Genomic DNA, 24,401 nt, shown 5'->3' on the forward strand with positions numbered 1-24,401 from the left:
GGTTGATAGTCGGCTGAATATGAGCCAGCAGTGTGCCCAGGTGGCCAAGAAGGCCAACAGCATCCTGGCCTGCATAAGAAGCAGTGTGGCCAGCAGGTCGAGGGAAGTGATTGTCCCCCTGTACTCGGCTCTGGTGAGGCCGCACCTCGAGTACTGTGTTCAGTTTTGGGCCCCTCGCTACAGGAAGGACATGGACGTGCTCGAGCGAGTCCAGAGAAGGGCGACCAAGCTGGTGAGGGGTCTGGAGAACAAGTCTTACGAGGAGCGGCTGAGGGAGCTGGGGTTGTTCAGCCTGGAGAAGAGGAGGCTCAAGGGTGACCTTATCGCTCTCTACATTTACCTTAAAGGAGGCTGTAAAGAGGTGGGGGTTGGTCTGTTCTCCCACGTGCCTGGTGACAGGACGAGGGGGAATGGGCGAAAGTTGCGACAGGGGAGTTTTAGGTTGGATGTTAGGAAGTACTTCTTTACCGAAAGGGTTATTAAGCATTGGAATGGGCTGCCCAGGGAGGTGGTGGAGTCACCATCCCTGGAGGTCTTTAAAAGACGTTTAGATGTAGAGCTTAGCGATATGGTTTAGTGGAGTACTTAGTGTTAGGTCGGAGGTTGGACTCGATGATCTTGAGGTCTCTTCCAACCTAGAAATCTGTGATACTGTGTGATACTGTAAAAGCATCAAATGATAAATTCTAATATTGAGGGAAATGAAGCATATTGTCAGGTAGTATGTACACTGCTTGCTGCACATACAGCAGCACCCTGTGGAGTACACTGCTACAGGGTATTCCAAAAGTCACATTTCTGAAAAAAAGAATTCCCAATTGTCATATGCAAATTCTCTTTTGTTTGAGAACATGCACATGGCTATTGCAAGAAAAATCTTACCCTGTAAGAGTATGTTTTCTGCTGTAATGATCCATTTTTAGTGTTCGTAGCACCTATTTTCAAAGACAATTGTATTAGTCACTTCTGGAAGCTGTATGAATATATTTAAATTATCCAAGAGCAGACACTAGGCTCAAGAAGCGTAGCATGAAAGCCAAGAATAGCTTGCTCTGAAGAGAGCACAAAGCAAGTGGTGTGGAGGATGAGTTAATCAACTTCCTGACTGGAAAAGCAAGAAAACATAAGTATTGCAGCAGTACCACAATTGCTCAGGGAGGAGTTAGCCTAGAACTAACCAAGTGTTTCATAGGGATCCCAGCAATGGCTTGCAGGGAAGTAGCTGAAGGAAATGGAGTTCCTATAGATATGTCCAGGCTTGGTTGTGGTCTATCATTTGTATTAATAGCATACCACATGAAATATAGGATGATGGTAAGAGAACAGAAATATAACAAGTCTAGTGTAATTCACATCTAATCAGCCCCAGTTGAGACTGGGAGAATAAAATGATCTGCCAAGGGTTTGTGTTGACAGTAAGCTGGCAGGCTAAGAACAGAAGAATATTCCTAAAGTCCCCAAATTACTCAGACTTAACTGTACCTCTGCTAATTAGGGTTGAACTAGAAGGTTATATTCCTGAGGAATCTACACAAACCTTAGGATGTCAAAGTGCTCTGCTTCTTACGGGCTGGAAATCCAAGCTTAAAAGCCCATGTAGCCTACTCTTCGCTTCCTGCAGCGTCTGTGCTTGAACAGGACTTTGAGAGTAGAAAAGCATGAGGACAGTATTCCTCATGTGACAATGTGAGTGACTCTTAGGTTCACTGCCTCAGCCTTCAGTGACGTATTTTTCCTTCATCTGAGGATGCTTGTGTTTATTTCCAAGATCAGCTGGAAGGGCAACTGCAGCAGTAGTAACAACTGTGTAAGTGGCCAACATCTGCGTAAGCTGCACACAGGAGAGCAAGCTTCCACCAGCTGAAGCTGAGGAGGCAGCTATTTTAGTGGCTTTTCTCAGCCATGTATGTTTTAAATCTTGGATGCTTGCAGTCAAGAAGATGAGTAAGGATTGAACATCGAGGAAAAGGCAAACAGTAGCAGAGAAATCAGATAAGCTGTATTAAAGAAAGGTTTGGATTGGGAAGGAGGAGAGGGTAGTAAAACAAGGGCTGTCTTGAGCACCAAGGGTCTCTGCAGTTTGCTGTGCCAGCTATGTGGGACTGAGCATCTGCATTGTATTCCTCAGGTCCCAGAATATCTGGGTGTTATGTCTGTCCACATTATTGCAGCTTCTTATTCACTATTCACCCAGATTAGGGAGAATTGACCATACTTGCCTTATTTACTAGGTTATTAAGTTCTTATGAAGTGAGCACCATAACCTAGTTCAACTTTATCCTCAGTGTTATGTTCGTTTTAACAAGGCAGTCCAGAATTGTGTGATTGTGGATGCTGGGAATGAACAATGCCAAGAAAATACTGCTATGTTCTCTTTTCTGTTGGACGTTTGCATCTGACTGACATTTTTTTCTCCTGAGAAGACGGGGAACAACCACCTGGGTGGAGTGCACCGCCCTAACTACTAAATTTGGTCTCCCATCTCTGCATGCCACCTGCACTGGAGGGCTGGGCAGGGCTGAATGCTTGCCCTCTCCTTCATGTGTGTTGTAGCTCAGCAATCTCTAATTGTCCTTCTGTTTTTCTCATTCCATTAAAAGTTGACAGCATTGACCCTAGAAACTCCTCTATGCTATAATATGGGGTTATGAGAAGTGGCATCTCTCACTGCAGGACCTTACAAAGAGATGCTTAGCTCCTCTGCTGAGGTACTTTGATGTGAATTCTCAGAACACTGTTGGCAAAAAAGGTCAAAACTGAGTCATACCAGTATAATATAAAAGGGGCTACTGTATTTCTCAGTACCGAGAGACTTTGCAGGAACACATGCACATAATTTTGAGAAGAAAACAGCGATTCATAACTGCTACCTGCCATTATCAGTAAAGCCCAAAGACAGATATGTCAAACATTGTGTATCCACTACATTTTTCTTAATATCCTTTGGTGACTGCTCCCTTCTTCAACCTGTTTCTACTCTGGCTTCCATCGTGTGTTTGCTTCCTCAATTTGATGGTGTGGTGTGTGAAGAAGGACTTTGATTTTTCTTAAAACTCCCAATTGATCATTTTGTTAGGATAAGACAAGTATTCTGGAATATTCTATATATTCTGTGTTTTTACATTGACAAAACCATATTAATTTCACTTAATTGCCTACTTCCCTCCTCCAACCTCCCAAAAAATACATGCCTATGCACAGGCACCTGGATGCTGCTGGTGTTTTGTCTACACTATCCCAGTGGTGTCCCCAGAACAAATAATGACTCCCAAACCTGTTATAATACACATTATTATAAATAACTCCCCTGAATATCCCAGCTTCCTAAAGTAATCATCACATACTGATGTAGTCTCAGTTTTTGCAATGCTTAGCAGATGGTATGTGCTGTATTGTGGAGTACTGGTTATGCTGTCTCTTACAAGGCATCCATTTATGTCCTGGTGCTGCAACTGGGTGCTCTACTGTTTACCACCCTTATAGCCATCTGTTAGTCCGTAATGTGTCTCTGTCACAAAGTAACAAATAACTACTTACTCTAATGAGCTTGGATGCTTTGAGGAAGGCAGTGTTGGCCTTACTGAGCCCATGAGTAGGATAATGCTTGTGTTAGTTGTAATTCTGTTGCGCTCGTTGCTTTAAGTAGGGCAGGCAGCACCCACAAAGCTTGTCCTGAGTGAAATGTTGAACAAGCTCACACAGAAAGGCATTATTAAAAGCTAGGTTGTTTAGGAATCCCAAAGCTGTTTACCAAATCTCTTTTTGAGTGGATGCACTTATGATTCTACTCTGTCAGCTTGTAAATTTTTTGTTGCCTGATACAGTCTGCTGAAGCACGTGTGTGAAAGAGAGATAACATTGTGCTTTGCTTATGTGATGAGAGAGTGAGGGATAGTGGGGGAAAAAACGGTGTGTAACAGGACCCCAGCAGAGGAATTATGTTGCAGAATTCTGTTCCTGGAGAGCACGTGTGATATGAAGGAGTTGGCTGATGGGCATAAGGCATCTTTTTCAGTCAGTACTAACTGCAGTCAGCCAAACTTCTTTTGCATTTGTAAAAACAGTATTCATATGAAGAAGTGAAGGCAGGAAGGCTGGAGGGAGGAAAGAAGCGTTTAAAGCTCAGTTTGGTTTTCTTCCTTGCAGATTAAATAGTATGGTATAGCATTTGACTTGCAGTGGCTCGCCCTTTTCCCAGCTGAGTCTGGCTGGCATCTAGAAAAGTGCAGAGAAGATGCAGTTTCCTCTGCAGAGAAAGGCTTGGGTTGTTTTGTAAGTGCTCCTTGTTTTGAGCAGTTCACCAATCTCAAACTGTGTTACTTTGAGGCTCAGTTCAGCAAGAGACAATGGTAGAAGCCTTGAAGAGCAACAGTTAGTGGCAAAAGCAGAACAGGTGGGATATCCAGTGAATGCAAGTTCAAATGCAAGGTAGAAAATTTAAGCATCCACTTCTTGAGGAGATTGATGTGTTTTAGGACAAAAGCTGTTTGTGTGTGTATGTCCAGTGTCAGCATTACCACCAGTGTTAAGTTGTATATGCAGTCCTGGATACAGTGTGCAAGACAGCATCACACTTTTATAAACCTGTAGGTTTTCCTTTATTAAAGGTGATACATAAAAAACATGATCCCAAATTGTGAGTTTCAAGTTAGACTATAGCACGTTAGCTCTGCTTCTCAAAAGCTAGCTCCTAAGGATTTGCATTCCATAAGCTTTTGCTTTGTCTGAATATCCATGAAATAGTTGTATTTTGTTGGATTTACATTAGTGATGTATATGGCTCCATGTTTGTTTTACACCAAGTTTTTTTCCTACTCATAAAAGACAGTATAAATACTGCATGTGGTATTTGATGTTTCAAAGGATTCCTTTAAAAGAGCACAGAAGTCTGGTCCTTCACCTATTAGATTATTTTTGACAGAAGTCCTAAAATTCAAAATTATTAGCATTCTTGTCAAATATCTGGCTCATTCCCTACTCTCTTTTACTCAGCTCTCTACCTTGCTTCTTCTGTTTTCTTGTCTCCAAACTCTGAGTCATAGCAGTGGTGTGTGCTGAGTGGCCACCCTCTGTGCTTCTGATTTGTGCTTCAGTTTGTCCTGTCTGAATGTATTTGCCTAAATGCATTTTTTAAAAGTATTTAATTTCACTAGCAATGATATCATATTGGCTGCAGTCTCCAAGTTGTTATAATAACCTAAGTTAATAATGCTGTACCTTTGTTTCTGATCTTCCCCCTTGTCTCCTTTAACTGAAAGAAGACGTGATGCTGTAATCCACGCATGTACTGTCTCTCCCTCTCTCATGTGTCATAACGTGAATGTTCTTTGCTTGGCATACATTTACACATGCTCAGAATAATCCCTGGCTAATACTGTAAGAGACTAACCATTTTTGTCCAAATAGCTACATAGAATTCTCCTCATGTTCATATAAAAGTGAATTTTATTGAGATCATCAACTCCCAGCTTTACTGTTCTAATTACTTTATTCAGAGAAAAGTATTGATTTTAAGTACCTAGGAAAAAAAAAAGGAACTTTCATGTCAATAAAATTATACAATAATGTCTTTTATTAAAAGGACTGGGGACACAATTTGTTACAATTAAATCTATGCTGTAAGATGCCTTGGAGATCAAGAAGATTTTTTTTCTCTCCTGACACCAATCCATAAAAAATGTTGGCCGTATTTGATTATAGTTATATGGAAGATCTATGTAAATTCCTCACACAACTGTATGCCTGCTTTTTTTCTCCAGTAATAGACTTTGGCCACATATAAAGTTTTCTAGATTTGCAGCAGAAATAACTTACTGTCTTTCTGGCTTCAGTTCCATAGTAATAGACTGCAATCCTCAAAGAGCAGGAGAAAAGAAAAATTGTATGTATTGTATAATTTTATAATATGTTTCATTGTATCCTATAAAAAAAAAAGTGGAACATATGACATAATGTAGTGATTAAGACACAAAACGTGTTCTGTTGCTGTTGTTGGCTGTGATACTGATGTAACTGTTAGGTGAAAGGTTCTCAAAAATTGCAGAAAATCAATTCTTTTTCATAATGTACATATTTGTAGAAGGTCTGATAGATAAGTTATTAACACAGGAAATCATTCTTGCGTATTGTTCTTACTGCGTAGTTCTGCTAAACTAATTTTAACGTGACTGGCCAAGTTGCTGTATCACAATGTATATTTTCTAGATGAATATGGACAAATATTTCAAAGAAGATTCGTAATGTATGCTGTCCTCCAGTTGCCTGAGTTGTGCTTGAAATAGAACACCAGGAGTTTCTCTAAATTTCTGGTAACCATGACAACTGTTTCTTTAGTGTCATTAGCCCAATGTAATTTAGCAGAGTTGGTTGCGAGAGGAAATTTTTAGCTACATTGTGATGATACTCATTATTGTAATTCTAAACTATATGTAGAATTTATATTAAAAAAAACCAACACTTAATCCTAATACTGAAGTATGCTCAATATTTAGTGAATTTGTTCTTTTTAATTTTTTTTAATTTTTTTATTTTAGCAGGGGCCTTGCTTCGCAAAGGGGAGTGGCTGAGACCTGGGCAGGGTAGGGGCTTGCCCAAAGCCCCAGAACAAGGCAGAGGCAGAGCTGTCATTAAAACCTGGACGTTGCTGGTTGCTGCACAACCCTTCAGTTCTTAGGGCTTAATGGATCTCAGAATTTGAGCCATACAGTGTCCTCCCTTTTTAGCCATTCAGCATATGTTCTATATACCTACACACGCACCCCTTCCTTATAGCTATTTCTTTTTCGTTCCTAGTTGTGTGGAATTTTATTCCTCATAAAACTTAGCACAAAGAAGTAGATGCTCTTGTGAAACAGTACAAATTCTCTGCATTCTGTGTATGAACCAAGTTGGGTGTGTTTCATTCCAATTTGTTTAAATAAAAAAAAGTAGGTAATTTGTATTGTCGCTTTCTATATAAAAAACAACATAGGAAAATGCAATTTTTTTAAAACTCTACACACATTGAATCTAAGCTGTAAGTAAAGATGATAAATGAGTCTGAATGGAAAAAAGAAAGTATGAATTCAATTTAGGAATGTACACTTATTGAAAAAGAATCCATTTGTAAAGCACTAAAAAAATTGGACATGACAGGAGCCTAATTCTGTTCTGTGGTATCATATGCAGATATCTCTTAGCATATACAGGGACAAAACAGGGGTCAAATGGCATTCATATCACAAACACTGCTTTTGTTTAGCACAAGGTGCCAGACAACAGAAAATCCTATCCAGTGGGATCTAATTTGAAAAAAAGAAATGAAAATGAGTGCGGGTAGGAAAAATAACACAAACCATTTCATTTAAACAGATGTCCCAAGCAGAAATTCTGTTACATTTCAGTTTATGCATGGATTTATGGTAGTGCACCAGTGTTTTGGGGGTTGGTTTTGTCATCTGGAACATTTTTTTTTTAAATATAGTTTGTCACTATTTTCTCACAAAAGTATATTTGACATATATTTCAATAATGGCTTAATTGACAGAGGGCAAAAAATCAGCTTTTAAGGCAGTAATTTCTTTGAACTTCAGTGTGTTTTCATTGTTATTTATTTATTTATTATTTATTTTCCCAAATCACTGCATTGCTCTTTATCTGATAGATGACATATTTTACCATTTTTGCTAGAGTTTCTTTTTTATCTTCTCTGTACATCACTATTGCTGAGGATAACAGATGTCTAAGCTATACAGCTAAAAGATTGGTTGTATCTTTGTTTGCTGTACCTTTATATATCTATGCGTTTGGGCTGCAACAGAATCACTGAAATAGCAGGCTTTGTCGATTCTCTGTAAGCTAATACTGAAAATTGTTTTGGTATGCTTGGGCCTGTTGACTAGTTCATAGTGCTCCCCATTTGAATCCCAATTTTCAAAACTTGAATGAAATTTCAGTTGCATCCACCAAACAGAAATCTGCAGGTGTTATGAACATGTAAAGGAGTGTAAATGCTACACTTTCTCTTCTATTTGAACATCAAATTTACTTAAGGAGTCATATTGTATCATGACTTATAAATTCTGTGGCCAAATTACATGTTTATTAAAAGAATAAATAAAGAAACACAGGAAAATCTACCAGGTTACTAGAGTGGTCTTCATTCTGTTTAAAATTCTTGACTGAGCTTTGCATCCTTGTACATTTCTTTTCTGTCTATGCTGTCTGTCTTAGCTTATTTAGCAAGATACTGTTTGGAGCTTTTACTGTTTTGTTGTTGTTGTTGAGTTGAGAAGGTATCTCCTATTCTTGACTGAAATAGCTGGTAGCTTCCGTAGCAAAAGTAATTAATTTAGCTATTAATAATACGCCTTTCAAAGGGGCAAACTCAGTTTATTCCTGTCTATACTGTCCAAGAAAAAAATATTGTGACAAACTGCAGTTGGGAACTGCAGTTAAATAAGAGCTTACATTTGGTTTGCAAACTAATTTTTCAGTGTTTTGGACCTTGGGTCAGAAAGTGAGCTCGTTCTCGGCCTTGGTTGCACAGGAAGTTTCAGGAAGTTATTTCCAAGGATTCCTTTTTTAGATAGTAATTACTTTGGTTCTTGCCTGTAAGTGCTCTGAACAGTTTATGGGGACCTTCTGATCAATGTTTACAGAAGTCATTCTTTTGGCTGGGGATAGATTTCCCTGAAACAGTTTGTGTTGACATTGTGACTTCCAACAGTTTACATCTTTGTTTTTTCACCTTTCTCTTCAGGTGCAGAAACCTAACATTTCCTGACAGACTTCCAGAGGTCAGCATTGTATTCATATTTGTTAACGAAGCTCTCTCAGTGATTCTGCGCTCTATTCATTCTGCCATTGACCGGACTCCTGCTCACCTGCTCAAAGAGATTATTTTAGTTGATGATAACAGTAATAATGGTAAGAGATTTTTGGTCTTTTTTAAAATTTATTTTCCTCCTATAGGGGATGGATCATACATGAGAATCCTTGAATTCTGGCTCCTATTCATCCCATTAGCATTTCAGATGTTTTCAGCGCATTTTCTCCCTTTCTCATACCACAATCTTGCTGGGCTTTGTCTTCAAATATAGACAAGTTGGTAGGTTAAAGAAGAGAATGTACAAAGATAAAATGCCGTTTCTATTTGTTTAAGGTGGCTGTTAAGCAGAATTTGGGGTATAACAATAGATTACAGACCTAAGATGTTTTATGCTTCTTAGTACTTTGGTATGCTTTCAAGATTATATGCTTTCTGTGCTCTTCCTGTTTCAGTTGTCAGATTTCATGTGCTTACTCACTTTCTCTTTTGTACAAACACCTTCTTGTGCTTCTTAGACATCTCCTTTAGATTGCTAGTACCTTTTCTCTCTCTCTCTTCTCTCCTCTCCTCTCTTTTTGTCTGTTCTTAGGTATTCATTGGCAATGTTTACCTTGCTGCTTTTCTACTGTATGTATTAAGATTTTGCTCTCCATGATCTGAAGGACTGCTCATTTTTGATTGCCAAGGTTTTTGCTCAATGCTTGCCTAGTTTATTGTCAATGAGGCCATACTGGGCATTATTTACAAGGCAACTTTACCAATGACATTTTAATAAACACAGGATGCTGAATTTAAAAATCTGTCTCTGCTGGAGGGTTAATTCCGAACTCCTAAAATATAAGGAGAATCTGAATTCTATCCCATTGAAAGAAAATGCTGAACAAAGGGCTTCTCCCATCCTTGCCATCATTACAGCTATGTGATCCATGTAGCTAGATCCTGAGGCTTCCTGCTGATTGTAGATGTGTATCAATTTGTAAAGAAGAGAAACTTATTGGTAAGCAATTCAATAAGTTCCCCCTCCCCAGGCTATACATTTCATCATGTCTTCTTCTGGTGTTTCTCAATGAAGGAAAATGCAAAATCCTGATTCTTTAAGTGCACACAAAACCCAACAACTTGATTTAAGTTTGTATTAAATCTTATTTCAGTCCCAGTGAATAATGCTATGTTTAGAGTTACCTAAGGCTGACCAAGCTTTTCTTGAAACACCTACTCAGAGAACAGTGTGGGTAAATTGGCATGCAGGATTTATGAGTTGTTATTCTTAGCTTATGGTACAATTTATGATGTAACAGTGTGATGAAGTAAAAGAAAAAATAGCATGAAACAGAAAACTACAAGCAAAGTAAAACAAAACAAAACAAAAACAACACATGAAACGAATGTGTGCACATGCACATGTATATGTGATTCAGAAACATCTTGGGAGCTGAGGTAGACTTTTATTTACCTTCAGTCTGTAGTTCAGTCATTTGACATGGTTTTAATGATGTACTCTTGCTGGCCTTGACTTTACCCCTTTTCCCTCATGCAGTATACAGGAGTTTGTTATGAAAAAAAGTTTGAAATACAACATTGATATGTGGACTTAGATTCTGGAATGTGTTTGTAAAAATTAATTCCTACAATCTTTCAAACAGCTCCAGCTAATGCGATGCCAGGAGCTCAATGATTTTGACTGGATATTTGTGCTGCAGTGCCTGAGGCCTCTTGCACAGAGGGACTGGCCACAAGATGGTCACAGAAGAAGAAAAATAATTTGTCTGAAAAATGAGGTTTCTAGAGTTTGAGTCTCATTTTCTAGAATTGACAGGTATTTATTCCAGTGGGCACATTGCAGAGCAATGTGAGAAACATCAGTGTTTCTGAGGGCCTGTCATTATAGTGGCCTAACAAATATAATTCTTGCACTCTGCTCGGTGGGCTTGTCAAAATTATCGTTTATATTATTTCTTACCTGAAACAGGTAAGAAACCGCAGGAACCACTTAATCTCTCAGGAAGACCTGTTCAGCCATGTCTTGTGTTAGTATAGGTACTGTACAGTATGTTATTTTTATGGTTGGTTGTGCCCTTTATTCAGGCTTACCTTTCCCGCACTCGAGTGCCTCAAATCCTGACCCCAAACAGCAAGACAGTAACTGAGAGGAAGGTAACCGTTGGTTTGGCTGCCTTGGCTTGATGTGGTATGTCATTCTGTACAGAATCACACCACGCAGAATGGTACATAGTCCCCTGGAAAAATTCTTCAGGATTTTCTGCTCCTCTAAACCTTTCTCTGGTGTCTCTTCCCTGCAGTAGTAAACTAGATTCCTACAATTCTCTTTATCCCATAGCGTATGCTGAAGACCTGGTAATAGGCATCCACTTGGAGAAGATGGATGTTTGGTAGGAAAGGGAGCGATTATAAATACGATTTATGGGCTTTTCTATTATTAGTTTGAATCCTTAAATATTTATTTTACAATTTACTTTTGCTTTTACAATATTCTATTTTTTCTCCCTTCTAGCATCATTGAAACTAATCCTTTATATTTAGTGTCATTCTGAGTTTTTGTTAGTGCTCTACAGCTTGTGAATGCTGCTGCTTGTAAGATCAGTGCATTACTCGGTTTCCCTGTAATGTTACCTTAGCAAGAAGAAGCTGGGTTTGTGCTTGCATCTGGTTCCAGGTTTCTCACAGAGACCTGTCAGAAGCCTCATTATAAGCAGTATGTTTGCTCTGAGGTTTTCACCAAGGATCCCACTTTAATAACTCGATGTAAGATTTTTTCAGTGATGCCACAGCCATGGATTTCACAGTCAAGAAGCATCACAGTATGGGAAGTGACTAGAACAGCTAGAACACATGAACAGCTTTTTTATTTTGAGTCTCTTGCACTATTTGATTGCATTCACATAGAGCAAATGGTTTAAAACAAAAGCAGATACAAAAGCAGTTGGCACTAGAAGAGGGCACCAGAATTTCCTGCTACTTGAGGGGAAGTGGTATACTGGTTAATTGGTCTAAATTCTTGTTCCAGGCCAAATTCTGAATCTAGTAATGAGAACCTGAATTATTCCTTTCAGAAATGAGCAGTGGATTGCTCGCTTTTCAAAAGTCTGGAAGGCTGATTTCAGAAACCATATATTCAAGAGTATGGCCAAAGTCTGTACATTTGTCTTGAGCAATGTAAGCTATAGTATTTTATTTCATGCACTTTAGGGTATGTCAAGCAAATTATCTATGACTTTTTCTAAACCTTGGTGTAGTTTTTCAAGTTCTCAATTATGTTTCAGGAGACCTCAATTAATCTTTGTGAAGCTTCCTTTTTTTTTCTTTTTTCTTTTTTTTTTCTTTTTTTTTTACATAAATGTTTTTTTACATAAAGTTAGGTAACTGAAAATGCCAGTGTGTGCCATTTAAAAGTAGAAAATAGATTGAATAGGTCCAAAATTTTTGAGCCTTTATTTTAATAAAGCAGTTTGCATGGCTTAGTGCGTGTATTTTGCCATATCATCTTTTCCTGTGAGAATGTGATAAGCATAGCATTGAAATGGTCCATATATGCTGCCAAGTACATTACTACTAAAATTTAAGTTGATAGAAGGTTAAAAATGCATTTCAGTGATTGCTTGTATAATGACAACAAAAGATTTATTAAAACAAACAAACAAAAAATACCAATTCTGTTCGTTTGGATCTTGCTCAGATCTCAGTCACATTGGTGTGAAATTGATTAACTGCACTGATTTCAACTGTTTTACTGTAGTTTAGATGCTCTATGTCAGATCAGAATCTTTCCCATTCTCCTCAGGAATGTTGTTTGCCTTTCAGAGATAATGTGCTCATTAGTTTATAACTTGACAATAAAATCATTTGTTCATTTTAGCCTTCAGAAGAAGCAGAGACTTCCAGCTTGCTCCGTGCAATTGAGGAAAGGGATTTGCAAAGAAACAGCTTTAAAACAGCTATAAGTGCCCCTGTCCCAGACTGCTGGCAGTTAATTAGATGTCAGAAACGTACTTAGAAAAAGCATTGCCTGAGCTGCAGACTACTGGAATAGCATTTTATTCACTCTCTGACTTTTTGTATCCTGTGCTATTGGGACAGGGTGATGACCTTCTGCGCCAATGGAGTCCTGGCTTGGCTTTTGAGTCTTTCTTGCAGGCTTTGAGCTCCTCTACATTATCAAGCACCTCTTGAAGATATTTTCAGCTGATTTGAAAACTTTCTAAAAAAAATCATTGTGAATCATGATGTGTTCAGCTTTGTGGTGAGGCTGTATGCATTAATGTGTCCGGAGCATGTGTTACAAAATATTTATATTACAGCAATAATTACCATTCTCTATAACATTTTTCTACATTAAAGTTAATAGTTAATGTTGCAGTAGAAACTCAGATTTCATAAAGTTTCTTCCTTTTTCTTGAAATCATTGCTTATGAATGAAATATTCTAACATGTTCAGTTTAACAATTTATCATTCTTTGTCCTGATATTTTCTTGAACACAGCTATTGAATTGCAGCAATAATGCTGGATGTCACAGGATGGTAATTTTATGACTTGCAGCGTCAAAGAGAATTAGCAGTGGTAGAAAGCGGGTCTTATGCAGTGTATCACATTTGAGAGCTTTGCAACACTGTCCTCAAAACAGTGAAAAAAATAAGCTTTTCAAAAAGCATCCAGAGCCAACCTTTTCATTAGAAACATATTTCTTCAGTTATTTTAAAGAGGCGGATAGGAAATTGTCTAAATAATTTTCTTTACAAAAGCAGTGATGAATAAACCTGAAAAGTATGGTTCAGATGCTCGCTAGATTTCCTACTATGGCATAATCTGAAGATGGCATACCTGCAGACAAGACAACTAGGCAGGAGTGTTGATTAAAAAACAAACAAACAAACAAACAAAACTATTAATGATAGGCTCCTAGGGAATACTGCTGGGCTTGCTGTCCTGTTTGGCTTCTGGTCCTTCTCTTATCTCAATGCCAGCAAAATTGAAAGATGATTAAAAACAAGGAGAAAGCCAAAATTTCTTCAGAACCGTATTCACTTTTGGGCCATGGATTATACCTTGTGAAGGCTTTGCTTTATCAGCATAAATTAGTTCCCTCCCATTAGGTAAAGGTCGTAAATCTGAAATTCTTATTTTACAGTCTTCACCTGAGCAAACTTTCAGTTGTGTTGGCATGAAAGAGGGCTGTTTAATGATAGTAAGGAAACAGATGCTAAAAAGTATGTGTTTTATGTATAGACCAAGAATTTGGTCTCCTTTTTAGGTATTAGAATATATTTTGTTGCTTTTACAAACTATACATTTTACTTGCGTAGTAACATTTAGCACAAAGGCTTGAATAAATGAATTATGACAATTCTTTGAGTATATATTTATGGCTACATATACCATGCTGATGCTAGGACTGCAATGAAGTGTGTCTGGCTTGTGTGCCAGCTGCTGTGAATGTATCTGAAAATATGTAAGAAGAAAACAACCAGAAGCAAAACATAGTCCACTGGCCATCTGTTTCAGCAGTCAGCAGAAGTTAGGGGAATGAGCAATGTTGTTCTGATTTTGATGGTGGAGTATGTGAACACTTCTGTTCACCTTATCTTATTATGTTCTCTTATCTCTTAACTCCATATGGCATCAGACTCAAATGTTAATCAGTCACACATGGGAAGGGGGTGGTAGCATCCCTTGCTGGAGGTATGACTGACTTCTAGCACTGTAATTATAGTTGTATGAATGCTGTTTGATAACCAGCATGCAGTTTTCTTTATTTTAGAAGGGGAACTTCCCCATTCTTTATTACTGATGTGGAAGGTTCTTAGCCTTCATTTTCTGGAGTTTAGGAAAGCTCTCTGCTGTGAGCATGAGGGGGGGCTGCATGACCACTGCAGCTAAGTGTGGCTCTTCTGGTGCATCTTGTGTCTGTTGCACCACTTGCCTCTGTGGAAGTGCCTTTCAAAAGAACAGTTATTTTAATCATCTGCAATATAGTATAGTTCAGTCTGTTTATATGGTTGGATAAGCAAAGTCTAAATGTGTTTGCAAGCTGATAGTGTAAACTCTGTCCACATCAAGGGTCAGCAGCGGGCAGCAGAGCTTTTATTGCATTCTCCTGACATCAGAGTTTTTGATATAATACAATGAACTGAATCTTTCCTGGGCAGCAGTTGTTGAAAATTAATATGTGGTCATCTTATCTTTTATTCCACCCCCAAAGTAATTTAACTCCTTCAGTTCTAATGCACTTGCAGTCTAATAAATACGTTTTTCTATATGTCAGGTTCAGTATAGCAAGTTCAAGAGGAGAGAGCAGCCCCTTCTAAAACCAGCATTTTTCATCCTTGCAGTTTAGTGTAGGCAGCAGAATAGAGAAAAAGTTATTTTATGTAACTCCAAACCTTGTCACCAGATAATTCTTTTTTTCTAGTAAGACAAGTCCATTACCAAGAAACTTAGCTTTAAGATTGGAATAATGATGTATCTGATTTCAGTGTGGGAAGGAGTAATTTAAGTGCCATCTCAGCAGTATCTGCATACCATATTTAATAATAGCCGATAGTTAAGTGCAGCATTGAACCACTATATGCCGGAAATGCTGAAAAACTGGACTTGGGAAACAAAATCTGTGGGTAATTTCAGCTGCAGTTTTACAGCTTTCTTGTATCTTCTCTCTTATTTTTTTCTCCCCACATATGCTGTGTACCCCATATGTATCAAGTAAAACAATGCACAGTGAGTATTTTATTGTTTTTCAGCCCGTGTTTGTTTTGCCATCCTCTAATGACACAATCCTTAGTGTGAGCGCAGTCTTACATGCTGTCAGTTTACTGATCATATCAAAGCTCAAGGACAAAACAGCTGAAGTTTCTATGTGATAAATAGGTGTGCATCGGTACTCTGAAATCATTTGGAAGAATAATTTGGGCCAACTTAAAGGAAATACCAACTATGCCAGGTGTGATTGAGAAACAATATGTGGCCCACACTGTTAAAGGCTGAAGTCCAATTCAGTAAGAACAAACTAGTTTTGAGCTCTGCTAATAGCGATAAGGAAACCACCCCATGTGCATGGGAGATCAAGTGCTGTAGAATGGTGGCTGTGACAATGCCAGAGTGTAAATGCTGCCATGGTCCTTTTCTCAGTACCATCACTGTGATTTTAGGCTTAGAATGAATTACTAGAGATCTCTCAGAGAGTGTGTGATTGCAAAAACTTTTAATTTTTCTCCTATTTTTTCCTTTTTCAAGAACTCTTTCATCTTAATGGGATTATATTGCCTTCGTGAATGCTTGGACAATTTCTATTGTTAACATTCTCAAACAGGCCTCACTGAATTTAACTTGCAGGTGTATGTGTAGATTTGGTAATAGTGACAAACGGTCATGTAGAACTTGTGAGAGAAGTGCTAATATATGTTAATGTCAGTAAGGTGACTCTGGTTTGATCACAGATTATTTCCTTTTGACATCTTTTCCCATAAAGTGTCTGCTGGTCTCCTTACATGCAGGAGAACTTGTATTTTGTATTGTTGCTTCCATTTGTCAGCAGGGGAAGTATTAATGGAATTAGGAACTGCTATCAGTTCTCTCAAGATAGCTGTCAGCTGCTTCATTTTTCCTTTGCTCCTAAAAGATGCAGTCCTTTGGCCCAATGCTCGTCTAATCGTTGTTTGATGTTTTTTTTTAAAGAACCACCTTCTATTTGAGGCAGCCTTTTCAAGCAGTAAAAATTGCAACAGATTTGCATACAGTAGAAATAATTTGAAAAATAAAATCAATGCTGTTTGCACCTCATTTTTTGTAGTGCTTTATGAAGATGTAAGAGATACCATATACCCAATCATAGTAAAGTTTTAGGAAACTTAAAGGTATTTCTATGGCTAAACACAGTTCTATCAGCTTTACATGCTGTGGAATGTTTATTCCTCCTGACCTATTGCCCCTTATCTCAATACTTGTTCATGTGCAGAAAGTAGAAAGATTGAGGTCTTCTAAAATGGAAAACAAGTTGACAGCTCCTTTGCCAGACATAAACAAGTTTTCTATTTTTTTTATTACTGTAAACAAGTGCAATGTATTTATGCTGGTGTCTAGATTTTTTTAAATAAAATTTCCATCAGCATGTGAAAAATTTACTTCCATCCCCATGTCAAATAAATACCTATGTGTCCCTGCCTTGTAGTTTTACAACTAATTCTTATATGAGCAAGCTTAAAGCATTACCCTGTAGCCTGCATCTTATATGAATTGTCCAGACTTAATTTTTAGTGATATTCGTGCCCTTGAAACTTCTTTTGTGCCTTTGACGTTTGCTTTTGAAAATGGAAGTGAGACTGTGTAGCACTGGTTCTGATTTTGTGTTCTTTCATCTCACAATTTTCAGAGGAATATCTTCTATTTTCCCACATGTATAAATACATATATACATTTCCCACATGTATAAATAGAAAAGTGTAAGGAATGTGGTGGCATTGACGTCGCGTGACTGTGTGTGTGATTTATATCTCATACACAGGATCTTCTGTGCCGAGACTAGCCCAGATGTATATACAGAACATAGTGCACAGGTAGCATTAATACAATTCTGTGCTGCTCAGCATTGTATGTAAGGACAAGAAGTGAATGAGAACGTGCCAGGCCGGCTTATGGAATGCTTTGTGCCCAAGATGGATTCTTGCTGAGGCCATCAAATTGTCATCTCAGTGAACACTGTCTCCCAGATGTGGGCAGCTGGAGAACTGCTGGACACTGAAGGTTCCTATTCAACTAGAAACTAGTGTAAAAGCAAGTGAGATTTTTTAACTGAGAAATAACATCTTGTCCAGAATTCCCTTCTCCTGGGAACCCCAAAGACAAGTTTATCTTGTTGTTTTTTTTTTGTTGTTTGTTTGTTTTTTACTAGCACATTGAACACAGATAACACATTGCTAGTGTTATCTGAAATAAGTAGTGGTTGAATTTTGAAATTTTCATCTGCTCTGTCCATTCCATTTGTGTCAGCAATTATGTCTTCCAGAAGAGAAGAACAGCAGAAAATAATGAAGTTGCAGGAAACTTTAATGGCTTGATAAAAGTATCATCACATGTGAACTTAAATGGCATTCCAGTAGCATGAGCACATAGATCACAGGGAGAAAAGGGTGTCAGATGAAAAAAGAGAATTTATGTTTTTAGTTTTATTCTACAAGCCTAAAAAGATGAGTTGTTATACAGTGGCATAGCACTGCTTTAAAGGATGCCCGATATTCAGTTGACTCTGAATCATTCCTGCACTTCGTGCAACTTTTCACTGACTTCTCTTGACTTCACATATGAAATATGAATAACTAACTCAATTATTGTATGTTCCAGTAGGAGCTCTGGAAGGGATTTGATGTCAGGAAAGATAGGAAGTTTTTATCCTTGAAAATACATTGTTTAGCATGTCAAGTACTTTGTGTTTCTCTCATAGATGGTTGTACAACAGCCTGGGATACTCTGCAAAGCTGCAGGCATCTTGCTGGCATGGGTAGTTCAGCAGAAGACAGATCATTAAATCCAGTTTAAGGCAGTCAAAATTATCATTTTACTGCACACTGTAGAATTGGATTTTCTGTTGGTTTTGCAAATGTACTTTCATAGTCCCTGAGGTGAGAATGATATAGTAATTGCAGTGTTCGAGCTTCCATCACAAACAGCTCTTTTTAAGTTGTAGTGTGTTGGTTTTCTCAAAATGATGCTGAAATTAAACCAGGCATGATATCAAATCTAAAGAACACGAAAGCTTCCAGTTTAAGCAGTTGAAAATTATTCTTAATAACAGAAGGGAGAAAAAAAGAGGGATATTCCTTTACCTAAGTAGATTTTGGATTTTTAAAATTTTTTTCTTCTATAGGAAGAGCTTTTTTTCTTTTTTTTTCCCTTTTTTTTTTTTCCCCTTTGCTTATGATTTATGGTGTCAGCACTACTCGTTTACCAAATGTGTGATGCTTTTTTTGGTTTGGTTTGGTTTTAGTTTAAGGGCTAATCTAAATGGTGTTGATTGCCTCCTAGAATTTTCTTTTTCGTTAATAGGTTACATTCTATGGTGTGATGTAGGTTTTCTTGCATAAAAATATCCATAAAGTCATATAACTAGTCCAGAGAGTGTTACTGCAAAATGAAAGAAACCCTTTGGTAATGTTAGATCAGTATAGAAGCTCATGTATCCTACTTCCTTGAATTAGAAATAGTTTGTAATTAAAAGAAAGAACTGTATTCCCAAAGAGATGTAACTGGAACCTCTCTGATCATGTTAGTTCTTATCAGATGTTTCATCTCCTTGGAGCTCCTATCTGACCTGCAGAGACTTCCAGGAAAATGAGTGCAAACTAAGTCTAATTCACTTTCTAAGTTGTAATTCTCAGTGCATGCTTAATGTAGGTTAGCCATGTCCAGTTTGTTCTTTTTAGCACATTTTTAATAAGGCACCAAATTAGGAAGTTGCTGTTTGTTTGTTTGTTTGTTTGTTTTAAATATCTAAAAAGAAAAACCTCAGGGGAAGTAAGTTAATAAAATGGTCTGTTAAACTAACCTTCATTTTATGGCCCTAACCTGGGAATATTGACAGAAATGACTTAGTTACAGTAAAATGGAAAAAAGGGTATAATGAGCTTTCCCTATAAAGGAAAGTGCCCTAGAGAAATTGTTGCATAAAGATATCTCAAAATAAGTTTAATTAAGTGTGGATTACTGCACAATAGCTCAATCAACTTTGGGTCAGGAAGAAAGAAAGCAGAGGAATTATTTAGTCAACTGTAGCAGACAATGTACGTTCTGTAGTTAATTTGACTCCTTAGGACTGGATTATTGAAGTTCACGAAATCACATGAAAAACACCACTCTATGATTTGATTTGTATCTTACAAAATATATTCAACAAAAAGCATTATTATGTGTTTTTTCAGTTCTGCACAGTGTTGTATGTTCATATAGTGTTTAGAGTTCATATAGGGTTATTTTCATGAAAAAGTGCAAAGCTCTAGGGATGCACTATTCCCTGATATACTGCTAGTCTAGCTGATTTTTCCTCTGTATTCTAGCAGTAATGGGAACAATCTTTTAATCAAAAACAATAATCACTTAATTTATACTTGATATGTCTGACTTCACAAATCTTTATGCTGGAGATGGATTTTGTTTCAAAGAAATTTCAATCCCCACTCAAAAACTTTTGCACATTATCGGTCACATTTTCTGCTGGCTTAACTTAAAGACTGCTACAGCCCCTATGACCTGAATGGATCTATTTCTCAGTGCATGGAGGTAGGGAAAAGATGAACAAGATGATCTTGTGTTCATTAGGGGCTGAACATGATGTCACCCTAATCATAAAGCCTAATTGCTTACAGCCAATTGTTTAGAATAGATTATAACCAATTTTAAGACCTATTTAGTTGCATGATTTGTATTATTTTATGAAATATCACAGGGGAACAATGAGGCACTGTTCGGGTTAGGTGCTGTTTAGTAGTTAGACTCGGTGTGAGCAATAATGGATCCCATCCTCCTTAATGCCATTGTGTTCAGTGAGAATGTTGATATTATTTGGTACTTCAAGTCATGAATAGCAGCATCAATGCCTTGGTTTCCATAAACCAGCTGCTAATTTACTACAGATTTGGTATACTCCTTAAAAATAAAAACTAAAAAGAATCCAAGGGAATGTAAGTACTTTGATAACTGCCTAGAATATTCATTATACAAGCCACAAATTTATGTAACCCTATTCTTTTTAAGGAAGTTGAAAATAATGAACATAACCAAATGATATTTTATCTGAAAGGAAAATCAGTGCAAATAGTTGTAGACTTACTGTCTGATATGGTAGATCAGTTTCATTCTTAGCTGATTTTTGTAGAGTTTTATGGGCTGTAAAGTATCTTTTCTGAATCAGTTATGTTTGTGTGTGATTTGGTGTATTTTAATTTTTTCTCTTAAGACTTAAACCAGGATTTTCTTCCTCTTTTGTTGAAAATGTTAGCTTTGTATCCTAACACTTTCCTTCTATTTCTCCTGCAGCCGAGTATTTGAAATTTTTTCTCTCTAACTAGTTCTTTGCTTTTTTGGTTGTGTTCAAGTGATTTGGCAGTGAGCAAATTTGGACAGTTCTTCTGTGTTCTATATAAAAGCTGTTTTTTAAATGTTACTGATGAATGTGTAATGCTTAGTGCCAGCTGTCCATCTTGCCAAATCGTTAAAGCTGTCATCCCCCTACATGCTGCTGGTGTAACTATTCAGTATTGCTCGTGGGAGAATACTGCATTTTCCACTGAACTTCTGTTCAAAAAAAGATCTTCCAGCTTGGTAATGGGAGATAATACTGGCTGTCATTGCATTTCCCCATGGAAGGGTGATTGTGAAATACCACCCCTAAATGCAAAGTTAATACAATGAATTTTCCTTCTGAAATACGTTAGTATTTATGAATGCTAAAAAGTGCTTGTTACTCAAGAGTTCCTCTTGGTCTTTAGGTTTATGAGAGAGAAATGTTCTTTTCAGTGAAAGAGCTGCAGCAATAGTTTTGTATCTTTTATTGAAGTTCCTTTATTTTATAGCTCATGGTTCTTGTATGTAGTTAGTCTGAGGCAAGTTACTTTTAGGTTTTCAAATAGATATTTAGATTTAATTGCCATATAGGTGATTGTGATTTATAACTGTGTTAGACAACATACTAATGTGAACTGCTAATATATTTGTCTTTACTGTGTGCCTTGTTTCATCCATCTATAAAGAGCATGTAACAATATTTATGAAGTAAACCGAAGAAGAGATGAAACAAGCATCTGTCAGGATTATTTTAAATATAGTTCCCTGTGTGTTGGGGCAGGAAGAAGGACCAGGCAATTTCTTGAAGCCCCAATTTTTTGGCCTTTAAATGGAAAAGGTCTAAGGTGTAGATTATAAACACTCAGTGATTGGTCAGCATGCAGATTTTCAGGACAGAGATTTCATATTCAAGCAAGCCTTGTTATAGTTTCTGGTCCTCATAAAAATATCTCAGGAACTGTAATTTCTGTTGAAGAGAAGGTGGAGAAGTTGCAACCAATAGTAGAAAGCCTCCTGTGTATATGGTGGATTTATTTTTGTTTTAATATAAATAGTTTCTGACCTCAAAATTTGGGACTTCAACAAGTATGGAAAAATTAGATCTTCTGGAAGCCCTTAAACAGTGCTTTGGATGTTACTGTGCCAATAGGCAGAATAAGAGATATCTTTAGTATCCTGGATGTTTTAATATTCAAAATGGTTGGTAAACATTGAATGTATCCACACTAGCAGATTTTTCTGAGACTTGGTTTTAAACAGAGATTACTATGTGTAGTAAGGCTCTGCAGTCCATTTGCTTTGTGTATGGAGAATATATGTAAAATTGTTCATGTCTTGTTCTTTGCATAACAGCCTTTCCCTCTGAAAAGACCACCATGCTCCTCCTTGTTTATGCTTTCTCATTTACCATCAGCAAACAAGTAATTGCAAAGCTCTATTTCTTTAGCAAACGGTTGCTGTTGGAAGACTTTTGTGATAGAGAACAACTTCAGCTTGATTGGTATTTAACTTATGTATGTAGTTTAAAATGGAAGGGCTTTATAATTTTACTTAGTTACTGTTATGCAGATTTGCATAAACATTAGTGAAGCATAGATTCTGTCCCATTATCTCACTACTTGTGAAACCGTTCATTCTGCTGATGGATAATGTAGCCTTTCAGACAGAGAGGTTTAATGGTGATAGGTCAAACAGTAGTGAAATAAAAAGGGTTTGTGAAGAGAAAGAATAACGAGGAACCTTTTAAGAAGTATGTCCTGGTACTGCTGCTGGTTTTGTTCAGCATACTGTAAATCATTGATCCAAGGGATCAATCAGTTCCACAAATGAAGTAGCAGAAGGGTGGGAGAAAACAATGTATTGCTTAGTTAGTATCAGCATTATATGTAGATATAGACAGAAGAAATGGAGACATAGATCATCAATTTTGCTTTTATTTGATGCCAGGTGATTTCAGAGGGGTTTGTAAGTGCTAGTACTTAGCAAACATCAGGTCCGTTTCACATCATTAGGGAAGGATAGTCTTGATGAGAGCAATAGGACAGGGAACACTACCTTTCATTCATTAGGGAATGATTGCATGAAAGCAGTTGTGGCATAGGTTAGTATTTGGAGGATATACAAAACAGATCTGTTTTGAGATGGAGAATAAAAGATGACATTAATGGAGCATTTCCAGACCTGCCAGCTATGTCTGAGGTGGCTGATCACAGGTAGCACCAGCTCATTTCCAAACCAAGACCAGCCCTCTCATGCGGCTTCTGGCAGGCATCGATCCCTTTCCAGATGTGATGTTGCATGACTGTCTTCCCCAGGAATATTCTTTCTCAATGCTTATCTGTTATCTGTTTGATTAAGATGTCTGTGTGTCTGGGAATAATTTGTACCAGGGCTTTAGGTTTAACTGTAAAAGAAGTACTCTGACTAGAAGAAAATCACTGCTCCCTCTCTTTGTTAAAATGAGGGCTCATATATTTTTTGTTTATCTACCTGAAGGGATTAAACCAAGCATGTACTAGACAAATCTTTCTTAGGATTTGTTACAAAACCCCTATCTTTTCTGAAACACATTTGCAGCACAATACTTAGTTTTCACAAATGCTACCAGTTAACACCCACAGTGTTTACTTTTTAGCAATTGAGAAGATTAACTCACATAGAAAATAATATTTAAAAAAAAATGCAATCTGACATGAGTTTTCACATGTAGTTTAGCAAAAAGACTGAGTAACTTCTTGGAAGTTGGTGGTCTTTCTTAGGCTTCAGCAAGGCTATTTGCTTTTGCTGTATAGTAATGTTTTTGTTGTTGTTCTGGATGATTTTACAGAAAGAAACCAGATGCTGGTTTTTTAAAAGAGAGGTTATGAAACCTACTACCTCTATGTGTTTTAATGATTTCAATTGCCACTGTTTTGTCAGTGGTAAAAGGCAGAAATATTGACTGGTCTCCAGTTAGCAGTATTTGAACTGTGGCTGTCTGTCTCATTTAACAAGCCCTGATGTGGTCCTGTAGCACTGAAAACCTTTTGGAACTGTAGAACCTCTCAGAACCTATAGAACTGCAGCCATTTCTTTACTTCTTTAAGCATTTTGTTCTTCTATATGGCATGTACTGGAGTTTCTTATTTTTATAATTTTAACTCTCTAATTGGAATTGCAGCACAGGGTTCAGGTTCCCATTCTTTATGTGATCTGCAAAGGGAGCAGTCCCGTTGAGTTCCTTTGACAACAGCTTTGCAAATAGCTCTTCCAAGAAGCACATAAACTTCTTCAGTGGAAAGATTGTGCAGAGTGTAGGTTGTCAAGAACTGTACAAAGCTGGGCCATTTTGCAGTCCAAAGGCAATGATGAGTTAGGCATAATTATACCTCGGCATTGCTAGCAGGGCAGTGAACGTTGAGGCAGCACCCTCCTTTTGTCCAGTCGGATGAAGTGCAGCCTGCTGGTTTGGGACATGAATGAGGTGATGGTCTTGGAATCAAGGCGCAGTCCAAAATGTCCATGTTACTTTACCTTTTCCCAGTGTG

The 24,401-nt window shown here is 37.5% G+C and overlaps 1 protein-coding gene across 13 annotated transcripts in view; it reads left to right on the top strand.

Annotated features, from left to right (window-relative positions):
* GALNT18 (polypeptide N-acetylgalactosaminyltransferase 18) overlaps positions 1-24,401 on the top strand; it is a 317,660-nt gene that overhangs the window by 198,865 nt on the left and 94,394 nt on the right. For all 13 annotated transcript variants that reach the window (XR_013951621.1, XM_080593302.1, XM_080593305.1 and 10 more), the window contains one exon: positions 8,741-8,907. Coding sequence is in view for 12 of the 13 variants with exons in the window: in XM_080593302.1 (XP_080449428.1) it covers positions 8,741-8,907 (167 nt within the window). In the remaining variant the exon portion in view is untranslated. The remainder of the gene's footprint in view (positions 1-8,740; positions 8,908-24,401) is intronic.

The sequence above is a fragment of the Anser brachyrhynchus genome, assembly GCF_964034855.1.
Source record: "Anser brachyrhynchus genome assembly, chromosome: 5".
Classification (NCBI taxonomy): Eukaryota; Metazoa; Chordata; class Aves; order Anseriformes; family Anatidae; genus Anser; species Anser brachyrhynchus.